The sequence below is a fragment of the Canis aureus genome, chromosome 23, assembly GCF_053574225.1.
Source record: "Canis aureus isolate CA01 chromosome 23, VMU_Caureus_v.1.0, whole genome shotgun sequence".
Classification (NCBI taxonomy): Eukaryota; Metazoa; Chordata; class Mammalia; order Carnivora; family Canidae; genus Canis; species Canis aureus.
Genome location: NC_135633.1, coordinates 30,583,945 through 30,607,569, shown reverse-complemented (window position 1 = coordinate 30,607,569; position 23,625 = coordinate 30,583,945). Strand labels below are relative to the sequence as shown.

Below are 23,625 nucleotides of genomic sequence, written 5' to 3'. Positions count from 1 at the left end.
TAGGTGGACCAGATTGACCTCTGGGATATAATTTGTTGGCCCCTGCTCTGATCAATGCTATTTGATAAATGAGCTTTTCTGTTCTGACTCTTAAGAGACAGGACTTGCTTATAGACCTCTGTGGGCATTGGGCACTGTTCCCTCTATTCCTTTTCAGTGATTTTTTTCTGTGACCTTGGGTAGTTTACTCACATACATACACTGATCAGTGCTTTAATATGAAGACTCAGAGAACCATTTTTATATTTCCAGAGTGTCTTCTACAACTTTTCTCTTCTCTGTCCCCGTATTCCATGAATTCTAGTTCATGTCTCTAGTTTGCCTTCTTGACTTCCAGCTTCATCTCTCTCTTTTTTTTTTTTTTTTTTTATTTATGATAGTCACAGAGAGAGAGAGAGAGAGAGGCAGAGACACAGGCAGAGGGAGAAGCAGGCTCCATGCACCGGGAGCCTGATGTGGGATTTGATCCCGGGTCTCCAGGATCGCGCCCTGGGCCAAAGGCAGGCGCCAAACCACTGCGCCACCCAGGGATCCCACTTCCTCTCTTTAATATAAGAAAATGACCAGGTTTTGACTGGGGTCCTCCCTTTTTGCCTTTTACCCAGGTAGTACACTGGGGCAATAATAGGGCTTATCGCCTTTGTTTTTCATCTCTAATATTCACCTTCTTTTGTTGCTTCTTGTATTATGTCTTGAGTTCCACTGTTTCATAGATTCTGTTGCATTGCTTAGCTGTTTCAGGCAGTAAGATCGATACAGTTCCTGTTACTCCATGTTTATTGCAAACACAAGCACGTTACTTTCTTTTTCTTTTTTTTGGACTGTCATTTAAAGGGATTTGGGTAGAAGGGTCAGCCCACCATCTTAATGTAAGGTAACCATTACTGTACTTCTAGAGAATTAAAATTATGGGCATCTTTTATTTCTCAAGAGTACCTTTTGTATGCTAAACTCTTTTTAGGTATTGTGAATAAAACTTCAGTGGAACTTACATTTTAATTGTCTCCAACATTAGATGGTGAACATATGTCTGCTTACATGAAATAGGAAATATATATGGTCCTCAGGAATATACTGGCTTGTGTGAATCATAACCAAAAGTCCATGAGTCATTTAAAATGTTTTAAGATGCCAATTTTAAATTTAAATAAATATACTTATTAAAATGTCACAGAGGCTAACAATGATATTGTATCATTGCATTTATATGAAATACTCTTAACACACCATGGTAATTTCTTTTCTCCTTGCTGGTCAGGTATTTTGATTAATAGTTAATAATAACCTTGCTAAGTAAAGCACAGGAGATTTTCATAAATTTACTTTGGTGAACCAAGTCATTTAAAATGCAGTATCTGTGGTGTGAAATAATGTGAAGCAAGGTAGTATAGAGTAAAAAACATGGCCTTCAATAATAACTGGGTTAGAATCTCAGTTTTGCCACTTGATGAGCCTCTTCAAAATGGAGACAATAATACCTCTAAAGTTGTTTTAAGGATTTAATATTAGTTCCTTTTACCTGTCATGTATAAAAAAATAGAATTATTTCTAATTCATTCTTTAAATTCACATAATCTGCTCAAATAACCCTTTTTCTTTCCAATTTTTATTTAAATTCTAGTTAGTTAACCTATAGTATAATATCCATTTCAGGAGTTGAAATTAGTATTCATCACATATATCACATGTAGTGCTCATCATAACAAGTGCCCTCCTTAATACCCATCTCCTGTTTAGCCCACCCCTCACCCCTCCTTACATCAACCCTTAGTTCTCTATCATTAAGAGTCTCTTATGGGGGCACCTGGGTGGCTCAGTGGTTGAGTGTCTGCCTTCGGCTCAGGTTGTGATCCTGGGATCAAGTCCCCCACTGGGCTCCCAGCGACAAACTTACTTCTCCCTTTGCCTGTGTCTCTGCTTCTCTCTGTGTGTCTCTCATGAATAAATAAATAAAATCTTTTTAAAAAGAGTCTTTTATGGTTTGCTTCCCTCTTTTTTTCTTCCCATACGTTGATCTGTTTTCCTATTTGTCTTTCTCTGACTGATTTCGCTTAGCATAAAGCACTCTAGCTTCATCTATGTTGTTCCAAATGCAAAATTTCATTCTTTTTGATGGCTAATACTTTTGTGTGTGTGTGTGTGTGTGTGTGTGTGTGTGTATGCAACACATCTTCAGTTGATGGACATTTGGGCTCTTTCCATAGTTTGGCTATTGTTGATAATGCTTCTATAAACATCAAGGTGCATGTACCCCTTCAAATCTGCATTTTTGCAAACACATACGTTTTTAATATTATTTATAAAAATTACGAATTCCATCTCTGGCTATGATGGAGTAATAAGTCTTTATCCCCTTGTCATAAACAACTCGTAAACTGGGCCAAAATATATGAATTATCTTGTTTTAGATTTTTGTTTTGTTTTGTTTTTAGTTATTATATGATAGGCAGAGTAAGACTGTGATCCCTGAGAGAGAGGAAATAAAAGAGGTTAGTTAGGTTTACCACTATTATAGCTTCCTGTCCTTTTTTTTTTTTGTTTTTTTGTTTTTTATTTTTATTTATTTATTTATGATAGTCACACAGAGAGAGAGAGAGGCAGAGACACAGGCAGAGGGAGAAGCAGGCTCCATGCACCGGGAGCCCGACATGGGATTCGATCCCAGGTCTCCAGGATCGCGCCCTGGGCCAAAGGCAGGCGCCAAACCGCTGCGCCACCCAGGGATCCCTATAGCTTCCTGTCCTGAAGCAACTTTGGAGACACAGAAACAGGAAGAGAGAGTCTAATGAGAACTTGGAAGCCAGAATTTGGATGTTGAAGAGGCTTAGGCAACTAGAAGTTGCATAGCCAGGTTCTGAAAAGAAAGGAGCTATGCAGACAAAAGAACTCTAGAAATCCATATAGTGGCTACTTTGAGTCTGCTGCTGAATGCTGGGATCATAAATGCATAAAGTGAAACTCCATAAGGCCAACCAGTGAACATCCAGGGGCTTATTAGCAGATAAGATAATTGACTGCTTAAAACAAAAATCATAATGTAAGTTTTACAGCATGTGTAGAAGGAAAATGTATGTATGAACTGTAGTATTAAGTATGAGAGCAGGGAAATGGAAATAGTGTTGGAAGGGTAAAAAGTGCTCACCTTTTACATGAAGTGGGAGAGCATCATTTGATGTTATGTTACACTGTGTTGAGTCAATGATGCATATTGTAAAACCTGGAGCAAACACTAAATATCAAAATAAAGAAGTGTGTTTAATTAGCCAGTAGTGGATATTAAACAAAACGTTAAAGTATGTTTATTTAAAGTATGGTTACTCTGCACAAAACACAGTAAAAGAAAGAACAAAGAAATATTGAGATATATAGTAAACAAATGACAAGATTATAGATTTAAATCCAATTTTATCAATAATTGTGTTAGTATAAATGGTTTTAATCAGGGTTTGGCAAATTTTTTCTATAAAGAGTCAGATTAAAGAATATTTTAGGCTTTGTGGTCAATATGGTATCGGTTGAAAGTGTTCAGTTCTGCCAGTATCACATAAAAGTAGTCATAAACATTGTATAAATGAATAAGTATGGCTGCGTTCCAATAAAAAGTAGACATTGAATTTCATGTAATTGTCATGTGTTACAAAATATTTTTTAAAGATTTGAGAGAGAGAAAGCAAGCAAGCATGGAAGGACAGAGGGAGAGGGAAGAGATAATGCTAAACTGACTCTGCTGAGCCCAGAGCCCAATGTGGGGCTTGATTGCATGACCCCGAGATTACAACCAGAGCCAAAATCAAGAGTAAGACTTTCAAACAACTGTGTCACCCAGGTGCTGCCAAAATATTATTTTTTTAAAGATTTTTATTTTTAAGTAATCTATACCCAGCAAGGGGATTGAACTCTCAACCTTGAGATCAAGAGTCACATGCCCCAGAAAATACTATTTTTCTTTTTTTTCCCCTCCTAACCCTTTAAAAAAGTAAAATCATTCTTAGTTTGTGAGCTGTACAAACACAGTTGACAGAGTGCATTTGCCTTGTGAGCCTTAATTTTCTGGCCTTTAGCTTAAACCTTCTGTCTCTGAAGGTTTAGCTACCTGTGGTAATTAACTTAAAATTAATTAAAATTAAATAAAAGAAATTGTCAGTGGATAAAAAAATCAAGCCCAACTGTATGCTATACAAAAATCCACTTCAAATATAAAGAAATAGTTTAAAATGAAAGGGTAGAAAATTATACGCTGTGCAAAGCTAATCATTAGAAAACTGGAAATACCATACATACAAATACTAATATCAGAAAATGGAGATGTCAGAACAAGAAACAAGCCAATATAGAAAGGGATGTTTTATAATGCTAAAGGGGTTAATTTATCAGAAAAATACAAAAATTCCAACAGTGTTTTTACCCAGTAACAGAACTGAAAAATATGTATATTTTCTAAAGGTATAATGGAAATTTCATCACCTATCTCAGTAATTGATAATGCAGCTAGACAAAGTAACTCACAGAAGACATGAGCAGTGTTATCACAAACTGGATGTTCTGGACATTTCTAGAATACTGTACCCAACAAAGTAGAAAACATTCTGTTAAAGTGACTGATGGTGCCTCGGGTGTTGATGAGGATGTGAATCAACTGGAATTCTTATACAGTAATTGTGGAAAGATTAAATAGTGCAACTACTTTAGCAAAATGTTTGAGAGTTTCTTATTAGATTAAGCCTTTATTTTCCATAAACCCTATCAGTTTCCATTGATATCTGCCCAAGAGAAATAAAAATGCATGTCCACACAAAGACTTGTAGAAATATTCATAGCCAGCTTATGACAACTAAAAGCTGGAAATAACTACAACATTCATCAGGTGATGAGATGAACAAATATATTCATACAGTGTGATACTAATATTAAAAAGGAGTAGACTGCCAATGCATGGAAGACATGGGTGCATCTCAAAAACATTATGCTGAGCAAAAAAAGCCAGACAAAGTAAGTACGTAAAATATAATTTTATTTATATAAAACTCTAGAAGAGACAAAGCTATAGTGACAGAAGGCAGACCCCTTGGTTACCTGTGTCTAGGAGTGTGATGACTGACTGGAATGGGGTCCCAAGGGGATTATTTAGTCATTCTCTTCTGTGTTCTGTTTATCTTAGTCTGTTGTTGTTGTGTTAGGAAGCTTACTCATTCATGAAAGCCAGTTTGTGGTTGGCCACTTGTAAACTGGTACATGAGTAAAGTTGATTGAGTCACATAAATGCATATTGCCAAAATATATATTCTCTTCTACATGTTTCCTTTTGCGGTTTTAGGACTTCATTCTGTTTTATATATAGTTCATTAAGTATAAGCAAGAAATATGTATTTTTTTTATTCATTTACTTATCAGTCAGGTCCTAGGGTTAGGAGAGGTTCATATTTATGAAAAAGGTTTTTTGTTTGTTTGTTTGTTTTTTAAGTCCAAATCATTCGTTTAACAAGTCTTTATTGAATTTGTGGTATGTGCTAGGTACTGTCCTAGGTGCTGAAGATTAAGGCTTGTTTAATGTTGGATAGAGTTGGTCAGATAGGCATTTATGATACAGTGTAATGCATAAGTAGAATCATTTTGGCATACCCATCAGGGGCACTTAATCCTGATTAAGGAAGCAACAACCAAACAACCAAACCAAGGAAGCAACAACCAAACAGCTCTGGGGATGAATAGAGAGATGAGTTGAAGATAAAGGGAACTGTGTATGTTAAGATCTGGAGTCTAGAAACAGTATGGAATGTTTGGGAATTCCAAGAAGTTCAGGTGGAGTTGTTGAGTTATTAAACCAAAACTAGCAATGCATTACTCTAGTCTTTTTGTTACATGAGAAAAAGTAGCCTCCTGAAGCTGCATTGGTAAGGTTTTTTTGTTACTCCAACATACCCACAACCAGCACAGTGAGAAGCATATTGAAACTGAAGCAAAGGGACTGATGAGACGACTTGGGGACAAAAGAAATGAAGTTCTAAAACAGAATCAATTAAAAAAAATAAAACAATCAATTTTCAAGGAGAGGGCCAGAGTGTAGGGTCTGCAAAGAAATAAAAGGGGGCAAAGAAATGACAAATCAGAAAAGTGGTGTCACAGAATGGCCAGGTTTCAAGAAGGGAGAGAGGGGGTCACAGTGTACATGTTGCCAAATTAAGACAAAAGCTATAGCATCCATTTAATTTAACTAATAGAAGTCAGATTATGCTGAATTTGGAACAAATGGAACAGGTAAGAATATGCAGACTGAATTCATAGAACTTTTTTTCCAGAATGATAGGAGTGTGTTAGCTGGAGGGGACTTTTTTCAAAAGAAATCTCCACAAATTTTATAACTTTCACCTGTTGTTTGAGGCCTGCAGTAGCTTAAAAAAAAAAAAAAATCAATTAAAAGTCCTATGTGTAAGTGAAAATACTTGTAAGTTTAACATTTTGTGGCTCTTCCTGGGACCCAGTTTTAGTAAACCACTCCTTCTATGAACTTTGTTTTTTCTTTAAAGTGTTTAGAACCTTAAGGCAACAATTGTCTTATTTTCAGTTAGATTTTCTATACATAGAACTAAGTATTGAGGTAATGATGCTGCTTTGTTGACAGTTGAAGAATAAGGGGTGGAGATGTTAGGTTTTCAACATAACTGAACAGTCTCGATAGAACACTTGCAAAAACACAATTAAGATCACAGCTATTCTGAACTTATAGGAGCAAGGGTTCTATAAACTGGGATATGTCTATGCCTTTTGGGTTATCTGTAAACTTGTTGAACATATTTGCAAAAATTTTTATGTTTACATTTTTTTTTAGGATGTTCACAGCTTTCATTCAAAACTAAGAGGTCAGGGGCACTTGGGTGGCTCAAATGGCTAAGTGTCTGCCTTTGGCTCAGGTCATGATCCCAGCATTCTGGGATTGAGTCCCACGCCGGGCTCTCTGCTCAAAAGGGCGTCTGCTTCCCCTCTCCCTCTGTCCCTCCCTCCTGCTCATTCTATCTCTCAAATATATAAATAAAATCTTAAAAAAAAAAAAAAACCAAAAAACTAAGAGGTCTTATTTTGTATTCCCCAGCAAGCAAACCCTGAGACAAAAATGTGAGTGTTCATAGTTTATTTGGAGAGCAATGCCAGGAAACACCAATAAGGGAAGGGAAAGTGAGACCTGGAAGGGGAAAAACTAATGCAGAGTGTGTTATCAAGTAACTTACGTTATAGGCAATTGGAACGGAATCCTCCTGTTGAGTTCTGAGAGAGTGTAGGTCATATCTCAGATTTATCCTAGCCATGGGGTAATGGAGCTTCTGTCTGCTACTGGTTCAGGGCTGCTCTCAGGAAGGGTTAATTTCCCTGCCCTGTAGTCAAAAAAAAACTTGGACATGGTTGCAGGTTGGCCTGCACTGGAATCCTCTAAGTGCTGGGAGAATAAAGGTGAGGTGCCACCATTGTCTATCTGCTGCAGAGTTAACAGTAACAGTACAATATAATTTCATTTCTTGGTTGATTTATAATATTTAAAAATTGTTTGACAGAAATTCTATGAGATTAAGGAACTACTAATTTCTAGGTAGTAATAATTGTATTATGGTTATTTTTATAGAGTTTTTGTCCCTTAGAGATACACAGTGAAATATTTGTAGATTAAATGATAACCTAAAATTTGGTTTAAAATAGCATTTTGGGGTGGGAAATGTCTTTTGGGCATTTGATCATTGCTGAAGTGGGGTGATGAGTTCATGGATTTTGTTATAGTAGTCTCTATTTGGGGATTTGTTTTAACATTTCATAATACAGTTTTTTTGTATTTTTCCCTTTCATTAAATCCGAATATAATTAGCCTATGGTACTATATTAGTTTCAGGTGTACCATATAGTGATTAAAAATTTTAGTATATTATTTGGTGCTCATCACAATAAACATACTCTTGATCTCCTTCACCTATTTCACCCATCCCCCCACCTCCCGTCACAACCAGTTTGTTCTCTGTATTTAAGAGTCTTTTTTTTGTTGGTCTTTTTGTTTGTTTTGTTTTTTAAATTCCACATATGAATGAAATCATATGGTATTGGTCTTTGATGGACTTATTTTACTTGGCATGATATCCTCTAGGTCCATCTATGTTGTTGCAAATAGCAAGATACGATTCTTTTTTGTGGCTGAGTAATAATTGCATTGCATATGTTACACATCTTTATTCATCTGTGAATGGACACTTGGGTTGTTCCATTTCTGGCTATTGTAAATAATGCTGCAATAAACATAAGGGTACATAAATCTTTTCTGGTTAGTGCTTTTGTTTTCTTTGGGTAGATATCTGGTAGTGGAAGTACTAGATCTCATACAGTAATGCTATTTTTACTTTTTTGAGACACCTCTGTCCTGTTTTCCATAGTGACTGTACCAGTTTGCATTACCATTCAGTGTACAAGGGTTCCTTTTTCTCCTGTCCTACCAACACTTACTATTTTTTGTCTTTTTGATTTTGGCCATTCTGACAGGTGTGAGGTGATATCTCATTATGGTTTTGATTTGCATTTCCCTGATGATTAGTGATGTTGAGCATCTTGGTTTGGTTTTGTTTTCTTGTAAAATGTTCAATAGTATTATTTTGCTGAGTAGAAATATCTCTGTCTGAAGTTAAGAAGTTCAGGGTCATATGAATGGTTAAATAATATAAGACTGCAAAAAACACATATACCTTTTTTTTCTTTAAATTGTGGTTATCAGGGGATCCCTGGGTGGCTTAGCGTTTTAGCACCTGCCTTTGGCCCAGGGCGCGATACTGGAGTCCCGGGATCGAGTCCCGTGTCGGGCTCCCAGCAGGAAGCCTGCTTCCTCCTCCTGTGTCTCTACCTCTCTCTCTCTCTCTCTGTCTATCATAAATAAATAAATCTTAAAAAAAAAACAAATTGTGGTTATCAGATGTTCCTTGTTGGTTGCTTTAACAGTCTTTAGGCAGAACCTATTTTTTATTGCTGTTGTTTTGCTGATGCTTCGATTGAATTTACCTAAAAATCACCAGCATTTTATTCAGATAACTCTGGTTTACTTTTTAATCATTTTTAGATCAGCTGGCTGGCCCCCAAATAAGGTATCAGCATTTTGCTTTTAATAAGACATGATCACCATCTGGTGGTGAATAACAGTAACTTTGGCTTGTATTGCTTTACGATTTAGAATAGTGTTTTGATAAACATTTTCTTATTTATTGTAATAACTGTAGAAATTACAGTGAACTCATTTCTGCTAAGACTTCAAGAAACTCTAAGATGATCTAGTGTGTCACCTATGTATCTCTGCTTGTTAAATGAATGTTGATTGAAGGAAAAGTGTGAACTGGTCACTTGTTAGGAAGGAAGGAAGACAATATACATTTCACAAAGAAATAGAGGGTTTTTGTTGTTGTTTTAGGTAAGTTCTCCGCCTACTGTAGGTCTTGAACTCACAACTGGGATATCAAGAGTCACATGCTCTACTGACTGAGCCAGCCCCTGAAATGGAATTCTTTTAAGTTCATAGTTCTTCAGAATTGTCTTTAAAAGAAGTATCAGACTGATTTCACAACACCTAAAATCATGGTATTGGATCATAAAGGCATCTTGTAGTATGCTGTTCAAGTTTTTAGATAGTATGGGGTGTACATGATGAAGATAGAAGTCTGGCATTTTATAGAGATCTAGTATTAGGAAATCACTGTATATGTAGGTACTTCTTTTCCTTTCTTTCTTTTTTAAAGATTTATTTTTTTTAAGATTTTATTTATGAGAGATGCAGAGAGAGAGGGAGAGAGGCAGAGACACAGGCAGTGGGAGAAGCAGGCTCCATGCAGGGATCCTGACGTCAGACTCGATCCCAGGTCTCCAGGATCACGCCCTGGCCTGAAGGCGGCAGTAAACCACTGAGCCACCCGGGCTGCCCTAAAGATTTATTTATTTTAGAGAGAGTGAGAGCGAGAGAGAACAGGGTAGGAGAGGGGCAGAGGGAGTAGGGAGTGAAACTTAAGTGAAACTTAAACTCTGACACAGGGCTGGATTTCAACACTCTGAGGTCATGACCTGAGCGGAAACCAAGAGTCTGATGCTTAACCCACCGCACCACCTAGGCACCTGTCCTCTTTTTCTTTTTTTCTTTTTTTTTTTTTTTAAGTACACCCAATGTGGTCTCAGACTCACGACCCCAGGGATCAAGATTCAGATGCTCTACTGACTAAGCCAGCCAAGTGCCCTCATATAGGTATTTCTTCAGTTAAATATACAGACTTCATTATTTGCTCCTATATACACATTTCAGTGGGTGCATTTACCTCTTCCATTACTCCCCTCCAAAGGGAGAGGGAAGGGAAAAAATCAAGTGCAAATAAGTTGTCTTGAGGTAGTGATATCATCTAATGACTCATAGTGAACTGGAACCCAGAGCTGGCACTTTTGCCATCATTTTCATCTCCTCTTCCTCAAAATCTTCCTGCATACTGTTAGTTTACAGAAAGGAGGGGGAGGAGCAAAGGGAGAGGAAAAGAGAGAATCTTAAACAGACTCCATGCTTAGCTTGGAGTCTGACCCAGGGCCCAATCTCAGGACCATGAGATCATGACCTGAGCCAAAATAAAGAGTGGGACACTTAACCAACTGAGCCACCCAGGTGCCCCTCTCTTTGACACCTGTAGCAACTCTTTTTTTTCTAGCAGCTGCAGAACTTTTACTTTGCACCCTCTCTCTCTATTGCTTCCCTTGCTTTCTTGTCTGTATTTCAGTTCATCAAATTATTGAGTGAATCAGGAATTGTGGTTGGTACTGAGAATACAGTGATGAAAAAGGCAGTTTAATCTGTTCTTTATAGAGCTTCAATCTAAGAATGGGAGAGAGGAGGAAGAGGAGATAGAGGATAGATAATTGCAAAGTGAGATTTAGATAATTAAGACTATATGATGTCAGTTTTGCCCTGAGAGTATATACTATTGTGGATTTTTATAGTTTTAAGTTTTCCAGAAAGCAATTTGGAAGTGGAGTGACTGTTCTAAAATTACCATTTATGGATGAGATAATTGAGGTTTGTACCTTTCTCGTGACTTTGTCTAGTGCTTTTTTAATAATATACGTATAATATAGATTTTAAGTATTAAGTATTTAAGTATTAAGTGTGTGTATATGTTCCTTTTCTAAATGTAGGAATATGGTTTCACAAAAAGTTGTGGTTTCTGCTTTTAAACATGAACAAGGGCAGCCTGGGTGGCTCAGTGGTATAGCGCAGCCTTTAGCCCAGGGGGTAATCCTGGAGACCTGGGATCGAGTCCCACATTGGGCTCCCTGCATAGAGCCTGCTTCTTCCACTGCCTGTGTCTCTGCCTCTCTCTGTCTCTGTGTCTCTCATGAATAAATAAATAAAATCTTAAAAATAAAAAAAAAGGGATCTCTGGGTGGCGCAGCGGTTTGGCGCCTGCCTTTGGCCCAGGGCGCAATCCTGGAGAGCCAGGATCGAATCCCACATCGGGCTCCCGGTACATGGAGCCTGCTTCTCCTTCTGCCTGTGTCTTTGCCTCTTCTCTCTCTCTCTCTCTCTCTCTCTCTCTCTCTCTCTCTCCCTCTCTGTGACTATCATAAATAAATAAAAAAAATTTAAAAAATTAAAAAAAAAATAAACATGAACAAATTAGGGCAGCCCCGGTGGCGCAGCGCAGCGCTTTAGCGCCGCCTGCAGGGGCGTGATCCTGGGGACCCGGGATCGAGTCCCACGTCGGGCTCCCTGCTTCTCCTTCTGCCTGTGTCTCTGCCTCTCTCTCTAGCTGTGTCTCTCTGAATAAATAAATAAAATTAAAAAAAAAATAAACATGAACAAATTAATTGGGATCACTTAGAAGACAAATAAACAGTAGTCACTTCCTGAGATTAAGATTGGTGTAGGTGCTTTTAAGAAGCATTCTACATTTTGCAACTTGCCTTGAGGGCACTTCTCTGCATCTCTGCTGTTGCAGCCTTAGTTCAGGCCATTATTACCTCTTTCCTGAAGTATGGCTATAGCCTCCTAATTAATCCTATTTGCTTCCCTCTCCCTTATTCCTCACAGAGCAACCAAAGTGACCTCCACATCTCCTTTAACTTTTTAAATCATGAAAAATGTGAAACATGTAAAAGTAGGAAGTTGTATAATGAATTTCATATATCCATCACCCCCCTTCAGGACAGTATTATGATTTTGTTTCATCTGTAACTCCATCTCCAGACCTCACTCCACCCCTGCCCCTGCTGCCTAGATTGTTTCGAAGCAGGTCCTAGACATAGAATGATCTTTTAAAAACTTGGATCATGAAACTTTCCTAAATTCTTCCTTGAGTTCTCATTTCACTTAGAATAAAATCTAAACTCTTTACTTAGCTCCCTAAGGCTTTATGAATTTTGTCCCTTGTTTACTTCTCCAGCCACGCTGGAAGTTTTTGGTTGCCTCAGGACTTCTCTACAGGCATTTCCTTGTGGCTAGCATGTTCTCTTCCTTGGCTTAGTTGATTGCTTCTTTAAGGTCTCATCTTTATTAGCCTTACCTGATGGCTTTACCCTATGTAAGATGTTTCCCTAAAATGTTAGCAATTGGTGCATCTTGGTTAAGGATGTACTAGTCTTTCAACTTTTCACTTTTGTTGTGGGAAAAGTCCTCCTCTTCCTTAAATACTATTCACATCACTATTTCTTTTTAAATTTGTTTTGGGTCTTTCTCTTTCTTCTCCCCTCTATACCCCTCAAGTCTTTCATGGTTATTAAATGCAGTAGAGAGAAAAGAGAGAAGAGAAATAACAGCTGATTAGAGTTGAAGGCCTGTGATACTACGGAAGCCATTGCCTCAATTATCTCATTGCCTCTGCCAGGATGCTTTGCCTTGAATATAAGGAAAAAGAAACATTTATTTTATTTTATTTTTAAAATTTTATTTATTCATGAGAGGCACAGAGAAAGAGAGGCAGGCTCCATACAGGGAGCCTGATGCGGGACTCGATCCTGGGACTCCAGGATCATGCCCTGGGTTGAAGGCAGGTGCTAAACTGCTGAGCCACCCAGGGATCCCAAAAGAAACCCTATAAAGACTGACTCATGTGAGTGTGTCTCACATCATCTTACACAGAGAAAGGCCTTTCCTCTCCATAAAGAAACATCTACTTCTCTTTCAGGAAGGAGTGGTGAATTGTTGGTTATCACAACCTCCAACCATGCTGATATTTGTAGTACGCTGATTACTTTCTTTGAAGCAGAGACATTTTCACAGTTTTGGTTCTGAAATCATCTGAACCATGTTTTTTTTCTCCACCTATAAGGGAACAGCAGTATGGTTTTAAATGAAATTCATAAACTTAAGGTGGAGCAGCAGATACCCCTTGGTTTGTCTGCCTGCAACAGCTCTTGGATTTATTTTACCCATTATGGTAATAAGCTGAGTTTAGTACCTTATACTTACTTGGCATCTCTGAACTATTGTTTTTCAGAGAGTGGCTTAAGATATAGTTCATTATCTCAGTCCATTTCTTTTCAGGAAATTTTAGGATGATTGATTAAATGAATAATTTAAAGATAAGGTATATGTAACAGTTATTTCAAGGAACAGGGGGTCTGTGGGAATAGACTCATTATTGCTAAAGCTGTGCTTCCTCAACAGAGTTTGGGAAAACTGGGCAGTAAAGTTTATTGTAAGATTATCTTTTTTTTTTTTTTTTTTTTTAAGAATTTATTTATTTATTTGTGAGAGACACACAGAGAGAGGCAGAGACATACACAGGCAGAGGGAGAAGCAGGCTCCCCACAGGGAGCCTGATGCGGGACTTGATCCCAGGACCCTGGGATCACAATCTGAGCCAAAGGCAGATGCTCAACCACTGAGCCACCCAGGTGCCCCTGTAAGGTTATCTTTTAATCATTATATCTGAAATCAGTGTTCTTTGATCAGTGACATATAAAATCAGCTGGTTTTGTGACTCTTAAGTGTATCTATGCTTACAAGCATACAGGACATTTAAGTAAGACTTTATTGGGAAATGAGAAGAATTCTAACATATGTTATTATGAGCTGCTGTAAAATTTGACCATTTAGAAAGCAGAATTACAAGTAATAAGTCTAGAATTGTAGAAGTAGCAGCGTTCTCAAGGCTTGGTGCTAGAACGATGCTTAGAAAAATGTCCAAATATAGAACATCTTTGGGAGATTGGATCAGTAATGCAGTCTGAGATTCTACCACTTTCTGCTGCTTCATACCTACATCCTTGACCTTTGGCCTTGACCTTTCCTTCTGCTTCAGAATCTTTTAACTCTTGAGCCCTTGTGAAAGAAATGGGTCAGTTAAAGGTTATATATCAAACTGTCATGTGTTGGTAGAGATCTTAGTTTAATGTGACAAAACCTATATTTTTCGGAATGACACAGTTTGTTAACAGATACCTGTAGAAGGAAGTTAATAATTACCAAATATTTGGAAAATGAGACTAGAAAGTGTTCCGAGTGATTTAGATAAGTGAATTTATAGATGTCACTCTGTGTTTTAGAAAATTATCATGTATTTTAAAAATATGATTGAGAACTTATAGCTGCACTATCCAAAGTCGTAGCTATTTGCCACATGTAGATATTTAAATTTAATTTTAAAAATTAATAGTGTAGTGCTTCAGTTCTATTAGCCACATATCAAGTGTGTTGTAGTTACATGTAGATGGCTATTATATTGGAAAATGCTGATAAAGACTATTTCCATCATTATAGAATGGTCTATTGAATAGATAGCATGTTTAGAGAATTTAGAGTATGGGAATTTTAATATTTTCAATTTAACTACGATGTTGGTTAATTTTTCTGTTAAGTTTTTGCCTGTTTCTTAACAGTTGACAAAATATTAAGAGCTACTAATGTCCCTAAAGGTCATCAGCTTATCAGTTCTATTTGTAACAAAAATATAAGCAAATCATATGTTAACTGGACTTATTGTGGTGATCATTTTGCAACATATACACATACTAAATTATTATGTTGTGTACCTGAAATTAATATGATATGTTAATTATATCTCAAAGTATAAGTATAAGTATATTATTAGCAAATTGTGGGTTATAAATTTTAGTTTTAGGTATGCTAGCTCTATATGATCCACTACAGTAGCCATTAGCCATAAGTGGCTCTTGAGAACTTGAATATGGCTAGTATGAAATGAGATATGCTGTAAGTATAAAATGCACACTGTGTTTTGAATACTAAGTGAGGGATCCCTGGGTGGCGCAGCAGTTTAGCGCCTGCCTTTGGCCCAGGGCGCGATCCTGGAGACCCGGGATCAAATCCCACGTTGGGCTCCCGGTGCATGGAGCCTGCTCCCTCTGCCTATGTCTCTGCCTCTCTCTCTCTCTGTGTGACTATCATAAATAAATAAAAATTAAAAAAAAATGAATACTAAGTGAAAAATAAGATGTAAATTGAATGGTGTCAAAAGGTACAAACTTCCGGCTATACAATTAATAAGTCATGGAAATATACAGCATTGTGACTATAGTTAGTAATACTGTATTGCTTGTTTGAAAGTTGCTAAAAAAGTAAGTCTTAAAAATTCTTATCACAGAAATATTTTGCAGGCATATTAGGTGGTAGATGTTAACTAGACTTACTGTGGTGATCATTTTACAAGGTATACAAATACTGAATACAATATTGTATACAAATATTGAATCACTGTGTTGTACAATTGAGACTAATATAATGTTATTTGTCAACTATACTACAATTCAAAAAAATAAAATATCTAAAAAATGTAAAATAACATATTTTAGATTCTGACTATATACTGAAATAATATAGTATTAAATAACATATTATTAAAGTTAATTTTGGCCTATTTTTATGAATGAACTACTAGAAAATTTGAAATAATGTGGCTCATCTTATATTTCTTTTTTTTTTTTCTCATCTTATATTTCTGTTGGACAGTGGTGTGCAAGAGCCAGTGCCCTAATAAACAAGTAGTATATAATTTATTTCTACATGCCTAAATCAACAATGACTAAATTTGTCAAGTGGACCCAAAGCAATTTTTTTGGTGTATAGTTATTTCTGCCATGTTAGATTTTTAGGAATAGTACTATTTGTATCAACAAAACTTTTTGTGATTTTATATATCTGTATGATATGGAACACATATCAAAAAATACATAAAACACTGATGTAAAGGTTTAGCCAGCTGCTAAGGGAATGATACAGGCAGTATGAGTACTTTGGGCATTCCAAGGACAGACATGTTGCCAGAATCGTTGGAAGGCTATCACAGAGACTTTGGGCCTTTTATTGATGAGACACTGAAAGAGAAATATGATTAAAGTGGGGAAAAAACCGTAAGCTGAAGGGCTTAAATAAAGCCCAGATAGGTAGTGGTCTGGGCATGTGAACAGGCCAGAATAATTTGAATCAAGGATTTCAGTATGAAAGTGAGAGAGAAGGATTGGAATGTTAGGTTAAGAATGAATATAAGATTCTGAGGCTACAGTAAGAAATCTGGATGAGTTTAATATAAGTATTTAGGAGCCAGAAAAGGTGACAGTGAATAGGAAGTGTTAATGAAAACAGTATATTTGGAAGGTTGGTTTTGTTATAAGAGATTACCGTAGCTATTTTTCTAGATATCTAGATATCCTAGAGAAATTGGAGGTAGGAACAGGGTTGAGATGTATGAAGGCAGAATCATCAAGACTATTGTGTTTGAGAAAAGTAGAAAAGGAAGAATTGACACAGGCCTTGATTCCCCAAGTATCACAACAGAAATAAAGATATTTTAGCTTTATGTAATGTTTTCCTACTTTAAAACTGTAAGATAGCTAATGTAGCCCGTTATGGATGAGTTTGAAATTCAGGGTTTAAAGAATTTCACCAGAAGAATCCTAATTACTTTGTATTAAGTGGTGCAGTTGACAACCGAGCCCTGGTCTTTTTCTTCCTACTGTATTCTCATTGGCATCTACTCAGTTGCCTAAGCCAGTGCCTTTTTCTTAACTTTCTCTCTAACTTTGCATGGCCAATCAATCACTCAGTTGTATTATTTGTTTCCTAAACATTTCTCAGATCGCCTACTTCTGTCTATACCACTTCTACTTAAGTTCAGGTTACTCCCATCTTTCTGGGTTGATACTTTCCATAATGTATATTTAATCTCTACCTTGCCTCCTACCTCCTAAAACAAGCAAGCAAATAAAAGCAGTCTGTTTTCCTACAATTTAATTGCTTTCTAAAGTGTAGAAAACACTTACTTGCTTAAACTTTTATTTTTTTAATTTATTTTTATTTTTTTATGATTTTATTTACTTATTCATGAGAGACACAGAGAGAGGCAGAGACATGGGCAGAGGGAGAAGCAGGCTCCATGCAAGGAGCCTGACGTGGGACTTGATCCCGGGTCTCCAGGACCAGGCCCTGGGCTGAAGGTGGCGCTAAATGCTGAGCCACCCGGGCTGCCCTATTTTTTTGATTTTTAAAGAGATTTTATTAGAGAGAGAGAGAGAGAGAATCAGCAAGTGAGAGCAAGAGAGAGCACAAGCAGGGGAGAGGGAGAAGCAGACTCCCCACTAAGCAGGGAGCCTGATGTGGGGCTTGATTCCAGGATTCCAGGATCATGACCTGAACTGACTGAGCCATCTGGGTGTCCCTTGCCTCAACTTTTAAATAAAATATAAACTTCTTAGCCTAGACATACTAGGTTCTTCATGATCATACTTTTATCTGTGTCCATGCCTCCACTTCCATGATCACTTTGTTTTCCAGTCTTTTGCATCTGCTATTACTTCTATAAGTAATGTCCTTTCCCCCATTTTCAGTGCTGTACCCTCAATCCCAAACTTAGGTTTAGGTTTAGTATGAATAGTCTGTCTACTTGTCTATAACCACCCCTCCTATTCTTCTCCCTGATCCCAGCTTCCAACCCACCCACTATCCAAACCCCTAGGAAGACTCATTTAAGTAGGCTTATTAAGGGTAGAGTCTTTTTCTTGTTTATTGGTAGTGGTCCCACAGTAATTTGTTGGATGGGTGAATGTTTTTATACTTCAAGAAAATCATCTTGAAGTTAAAATTAGCTTTAGTGGAGTATGAAGAGTCTGAAAGAATGACTGAAAATTACTCCATCATTTCCCAACATGTTCTTTAGAGCACTTATATCCTAAGTTATAGAAGATAGTGTATGTTTGGGTGCCTGGATGGCTCAGTCAGTTAAGTGTCTGCTTTCAGTTCAGTTCATGATCCCAGAGTCCCAGGATTGAGTTCCACATCTGGTTCTCTCTCATCAGGAAGTCTGCTTCTCCTGTCTGCCAGGGAGCTCACTCACTCTCTTTCAAATAAATAAATAAATAAATAAATAAATAAATAAATAAATAAATAAAATCTTAACAAAAAAAGGATAATGTGTATTTCACACAAAATTCCATGATTAAATATATTAGGTAATGTTACAGATTATATCCTTTTCTTGGATATTCACAATGCACCTAAGATCAATAAAGACATCAAGAAGTTTTACAGTAGAAAACGACAACAAAACAACTTTTTTTTTTTTTTGATCCAGTATTTTTCTAATGCATTTGATTATGGAACCTAAATTTTTAGAGAGTATACCTCCAATTTCTCTTAGGTTACTGGTGGTATTTGGGATATGCTAAATTTGATAGGTGTGTATGTGTGTCCTTTATTTACCTCAAGTCTGACTCATATAATTAAACAACATAATGAGATAATGCCCAAGAGATATATGGAACTCTGATTGTTTACAATTAGAAGAGAAAATCTGAGAGAAGGTTTTTAGAAGAGAAAATTTGAGGGAACCTTCAAATATTTGAAGGTTCCAACAGAAGAGGAATTGAAATTATTGTCTTTGAAATTAGAGAACAAGAATAAGAACCAGAGAAGGAAAGTGTAGGAAGGCAGGTTTTGACCATGTAAAAGGCTAACTTTCTAATAACTAGAACTTTGAAAGTTAAGTCAATTTTCTGTCCCTGAAGTTTGTCAAGTGAAGATTTATAGGGATGCTATAAAGAGCTGTAGCACGTAAAGAAGGTATAGGTTGAAAGAGTAGTTTTGTGAAATAGTTTGAAAACCACTAGACTTATTTCTGAAATATCCATCAACTTGGAATTTGTATTCCTTGATTCTTTTCTATGAATCTGTGTCTTGGTCTGCTAAGTAAATTATCCAAATATGTGTTAAGAGAAACAAGCACTAGTAGAAATTTTAGTTGTATGATTAACTCGATCTAATTTTTTTATGGGTTTTATTTTTTTAGAACAGTTTTAGATAACAGAAGTTCACATATACACTTTTCCCCAAAAGATGGAACCTCCCCATTGTCCATTCCCTGGTACCACAGAAGTACATTTGTTAGAATTGATGAATCTACATTGATGCATCATTATCAAAAATCTAGTTTACATTTAAGTTCGTTTTTTAGAAAGGTTTTTTATTTATTCATTTGAGAGAGAGAGCAGATGAGAGTTCGAGCAGGGTGGAAGGTCAGAGGCAGAGGGAGAAGCAGGCTCCCTGCTGAGCAGAGAGCTCAGTGTGGGACTCAATCCCAGGACCTCAGATCATGATGTGAGCCGAAGGCAGACACTTAACCTACTGGGGCACCCAGACACCCCTCAAGTTCCTTCTTACTGGATAATACTTTGTAAGAAAATGTGAATGAATGTTCCTGCTCATTTTTGAAAGAGTAGTCTCAGGTTATTTCTTGTCCTCGTTTAGTCTTTTCTGATTCAGGGTCTAAAGGATAGCTAAAACCAACATCATCTATTTTGAAAAAGCACTCAGGATTGGAAAGAGTTCTTTTTTTATCATCTTGAATGTTTATAAATGTTTTATTTTGCTGGCTGACAGTATTTTTTCTTTCTTTTAAGTACCTAAAGAATTGGTGGAGCTCCATTTGAAGTTGATGAGGAAGATTGGCAAATCTGTTACAGCAGACAGATGGGAAAAATATTTGATCAAGGTAAATGTTAAAAATTAACCTTCTCTGTTACTGAAATATTACTCATATATAGCATAAATTGATATTTCAAAATATGCTTAACTTTTAAAATGGTCTACTTGAAGTTGCAAATTATGACTTAGAAATCCATATAATTACTATCAGTATGTGATTCTCTTCTGCAGTTATTAAGCCATAGTCTTGAGTCCTAAGGTTAGGTTTCAGAGGTATTCTGTCTCTTTTACTCCTGACACTGTGCCTAGGAGTTTTCATGTCTTCTCTCATTTAATCCTTAAAATCTGATCAAGTCAAGTAAGACATAGATAAGGCAAAGAAAGTTGTTTTTCCTTGAAATCACACAGAATATATAGTAGAGCCAGAATTGGTCTGTTACTTAAAAGGTAAAAAGTCGTAACACCTTTAAGTCAAGTGTAGGAGACTTCAAAATTAAGGCCAAACCTATCCTCAGTAAAAACACCCTGGGAATTCAGAAAAGTGTTGCCTTACGATAAATCCTATGCAGGAAAGACCATTGAGGAAAAATTGTCTGAAATTGCATCCAAACTTTTAAAATTGTATGTACCTTCCTCCATTATATCATTTGGGAGCATTTTGAATTCTATAACATGCCAGAGTATTAGGTGATATTTTTTGGTATTTTAAAAACTACGTAATTTTCTTATCATTAAAAAAATATATATGTGTTTATATACCCCTGTATTTACATATCTGCTTTCTTTGGTGGGGAGGTGTATATATGACTTTAGAGTATTATGAAAAAGTATTATGTTCCCATCAGGGAACAAGAGTTGTTTGCTTTTATCATACAAGTCACATGTGCTTTTCCATTTATCTGCTGTAAAACACACCATTCCAAATTAAGTGACGTGAAATAATAATCATTTTAATCAGCTCACTGATTTCTCCGGGCAAGGAATTTAGAAAGATCTCTTTCACCATTTTCTGTTGTTTGAAGAAGCTACAGTTTTTCTCACATTTAAAGAGAAGAGATATAGACCCCAAACTCTCAGTGATAGTAGTGTTTTAACTTTTGAAAAACCCAATATTTTCCAGTATCTTTCTACAAGTTTGGAGCACTTCAAAGTTGGCTCAACATTTCAAAAATTTGATGCAATGAGATTCTCTAAAAGCCTGAATAATTAAGGTTGAATGAAATCTCTGAAAAATATTAAAGTATAAATGATAACTGAGCAGCATTTATTCAAAGTGCTTTAAAAATTCAAGTGAAATTGCTGTTTTGCCTTTAACAGAATATTTATTAATGATTAAGAATAAGGGTCTGGAGCTTAAAAAGAGATGCTGGAATTTCAGGACATTGATTTTTTTTCTTTTACCATAACATCTTAGAGGGTGTAGCCTCTTATAAATAAAACTGTTTATTAAAGTGGTTTTGTTTGTTCACATGTTCTGAGAATTTAGGTAGAAATATCTTGTATACTAATTCTATCTCTTTTTTTTTTTTTTAATTTATTTATGATAGTCACAGAGAGAGAGAGAGAGAGGCAGAGACATAGGCAGAGGGAGAAGCAGGCTCCATGCACCGGGAGCCCGACGTGGGATTCGATCCCGGGTCTCCAGGATCGCGCCCTGGGCCAAAGGCAGGCGCCAAACCACTGCGCCCCCCAGGGATCCCACTAATTCTATCTCTAAACAAACTTGAGAACCATGGATAATCTATTTTGCTCCTTTGTGTCTCAATTTCTTCATAAAATGTGAGAAATAAAATGAGACGATTTTATTAAAAATAGAGTTATAGGGACACCTGGGTGGCTCAGCGATTGAGCGCCTGTCTTTGGCTCAGGGCGTGATCCTGGGGTTCTAGGATTGAGATCCGTATTGGGCTCCCTGTGAGGAGCCTGCTTCTCCCTCTGCCTATGTGTCTGCTTCTCTCTGTCTCTTATGAATAAATAAATGAAATCTTTTTTTTAACAAAAAAGTTATAGAAGAATAAAAATAGAGTTATATTCACATAACAAAATTTGCCCTTTGAAAGTACACAATTCATTTCTTTTTAGTGTTTTCACAAGGTGATACAGCTATCATCACTGTCTAAACCAGACATTTTCATCCAAAAAGGAACTGCATACTCATTAAGAATTACTCTCCTTTCCCCTAGTCCTTACCAGCTACTGATTTATTTTCTGATTCTATGAATTTTCCTATTCTGAGCATTTCATATAAATAGAATTATACACTCTGTGGCCTTGACCGTCTTGGCTTTTTCACTTAGCATGTTTTCAAGTATCATCTCTGTTAAAATATGAATCAATACTTTCTTCCTTTTTTTTTTTTTAAGCAACTTCCATGCCCAGCATGGAGTCCAGTACGGGGGTTGAACTCACAGCTCTGAGATTGAGACCTGAGTTGAGATCAAGAGTTAGATGCTTAACTGACTGAGCTACCCAAATACCCCAGTACTTTGTTCCTTTTTATGCCTGAATAATGTTCAATCATATAGATATACTATTTATTTATCCACTTATCAGTTTATGATATTTGGCTTGTTTCTACCTTTTGGCTCTTTAATGAAAAATGCTACCATGAATACTTAGTTACAGGTTTTTGGGTAGACATGTGATTTATTTCTTATATCTAGAATAGAATTACTGAGTCATATGATAATTCTGTAATTAACTGTTTGAGGAACTGCCAGACTATTTTTCAAAGCTGCATCATTTTATATTACCACTAGGAATTTATGAGGATTCCAGATTTTCCACATTCTTCCCCATCAACATTTATGATTGATTGATTATTTTAACCATCCTGGTGGGTATGAAGTGAGTTCCCATTGTGGTTTTGATTTGCATTTTACTCATGACTAAATGATGTTTCAGCATTCTTTTCATATGCTTGTTGGCTGTGTATATCTTTGGGGAAATGTGGAAAAATGCCTGCTCTTATCCTTCTCCATTGTTTAGTTGGTTGTCTTTTTGTTCTTGAGTTTTTTTTTTTTTTTAAGATAGATAGATAGATAGATTTATTTATTTATTTATTTATTTATTTATTTATTTATTTACTTATTTATTTACTTATTTATTTATTTATGATAGACACAGAGATTGAGAGAGAGGCAGAAACACAGGAGGAGGGAGAAGCGGGCTCCATGCCGGGAGCCCAATGTGGGACTCGATCCCGGGACTCCAGTATCGCGCCCTGGGCCAAAGGCAGGCGCCAAACCGCTGAGCCACCCAGGGATCCTCTGTTCTTGAGTTTTAAGAGCTCTTTATATATTTTGCATACTAGACCCTTACCAGTTATATGGTGTGCAAATGTTTTTCTCCCATTTTTTTTTATCTTTTTACTTTCTGTGTAACTTTCTTCATGCACAAAAGTTTTAATTTTGATGAAATCTAATATATTTTTTCTTTTTAAGTGTTTTGGTGTGATAACTAAGAAACCATGCCCAACCCAAGATCATGAAGATATAATCCTATAGTCTATACTAACAGTTCTGTACGTTTAGCTTTTATGTTTAGATCTAAGATCTCTTTTAAGTTAATTTTTGTGTATTTTATAAGATAGGGATCCAACTACATCCTTCTGCATGTGGTTATCCAGTTGTTGCATTACCATTTATTGAAAAGACTATTCTTTGCCATATTCGATTACCTTGACATCCTTGTAGAAAGTCAGTTGA

At 36.4% G+C, this 23,625-nt stretch overlaps 1 protein-coding gene across 2 annotated transcripts in view; it reads left to right on the top strand.

Annotated features, from left to right (window-relative positions):
* RSF1 (remodeling and spacing factor 1) overlaps positions 1 to 23,625 on the top strand; it is a 158,041-nt gene that overhangs the window by 24,630 nt on the left and 109,786 nt on the right. For both annotated transcript variants that reach the window (XM_077867175.1, XM_077867174.1), the window contains exon 2: positions 19,894 to 19,985. In XM_077867175.1, the coding sequence (XP_077723301.1) occupies positions 19,894 to 19,985 (92 nt within the window). The remainder of the gene's footprint in view (positions 1 to 19,893; positions 19,986 to 23,625) is intronic.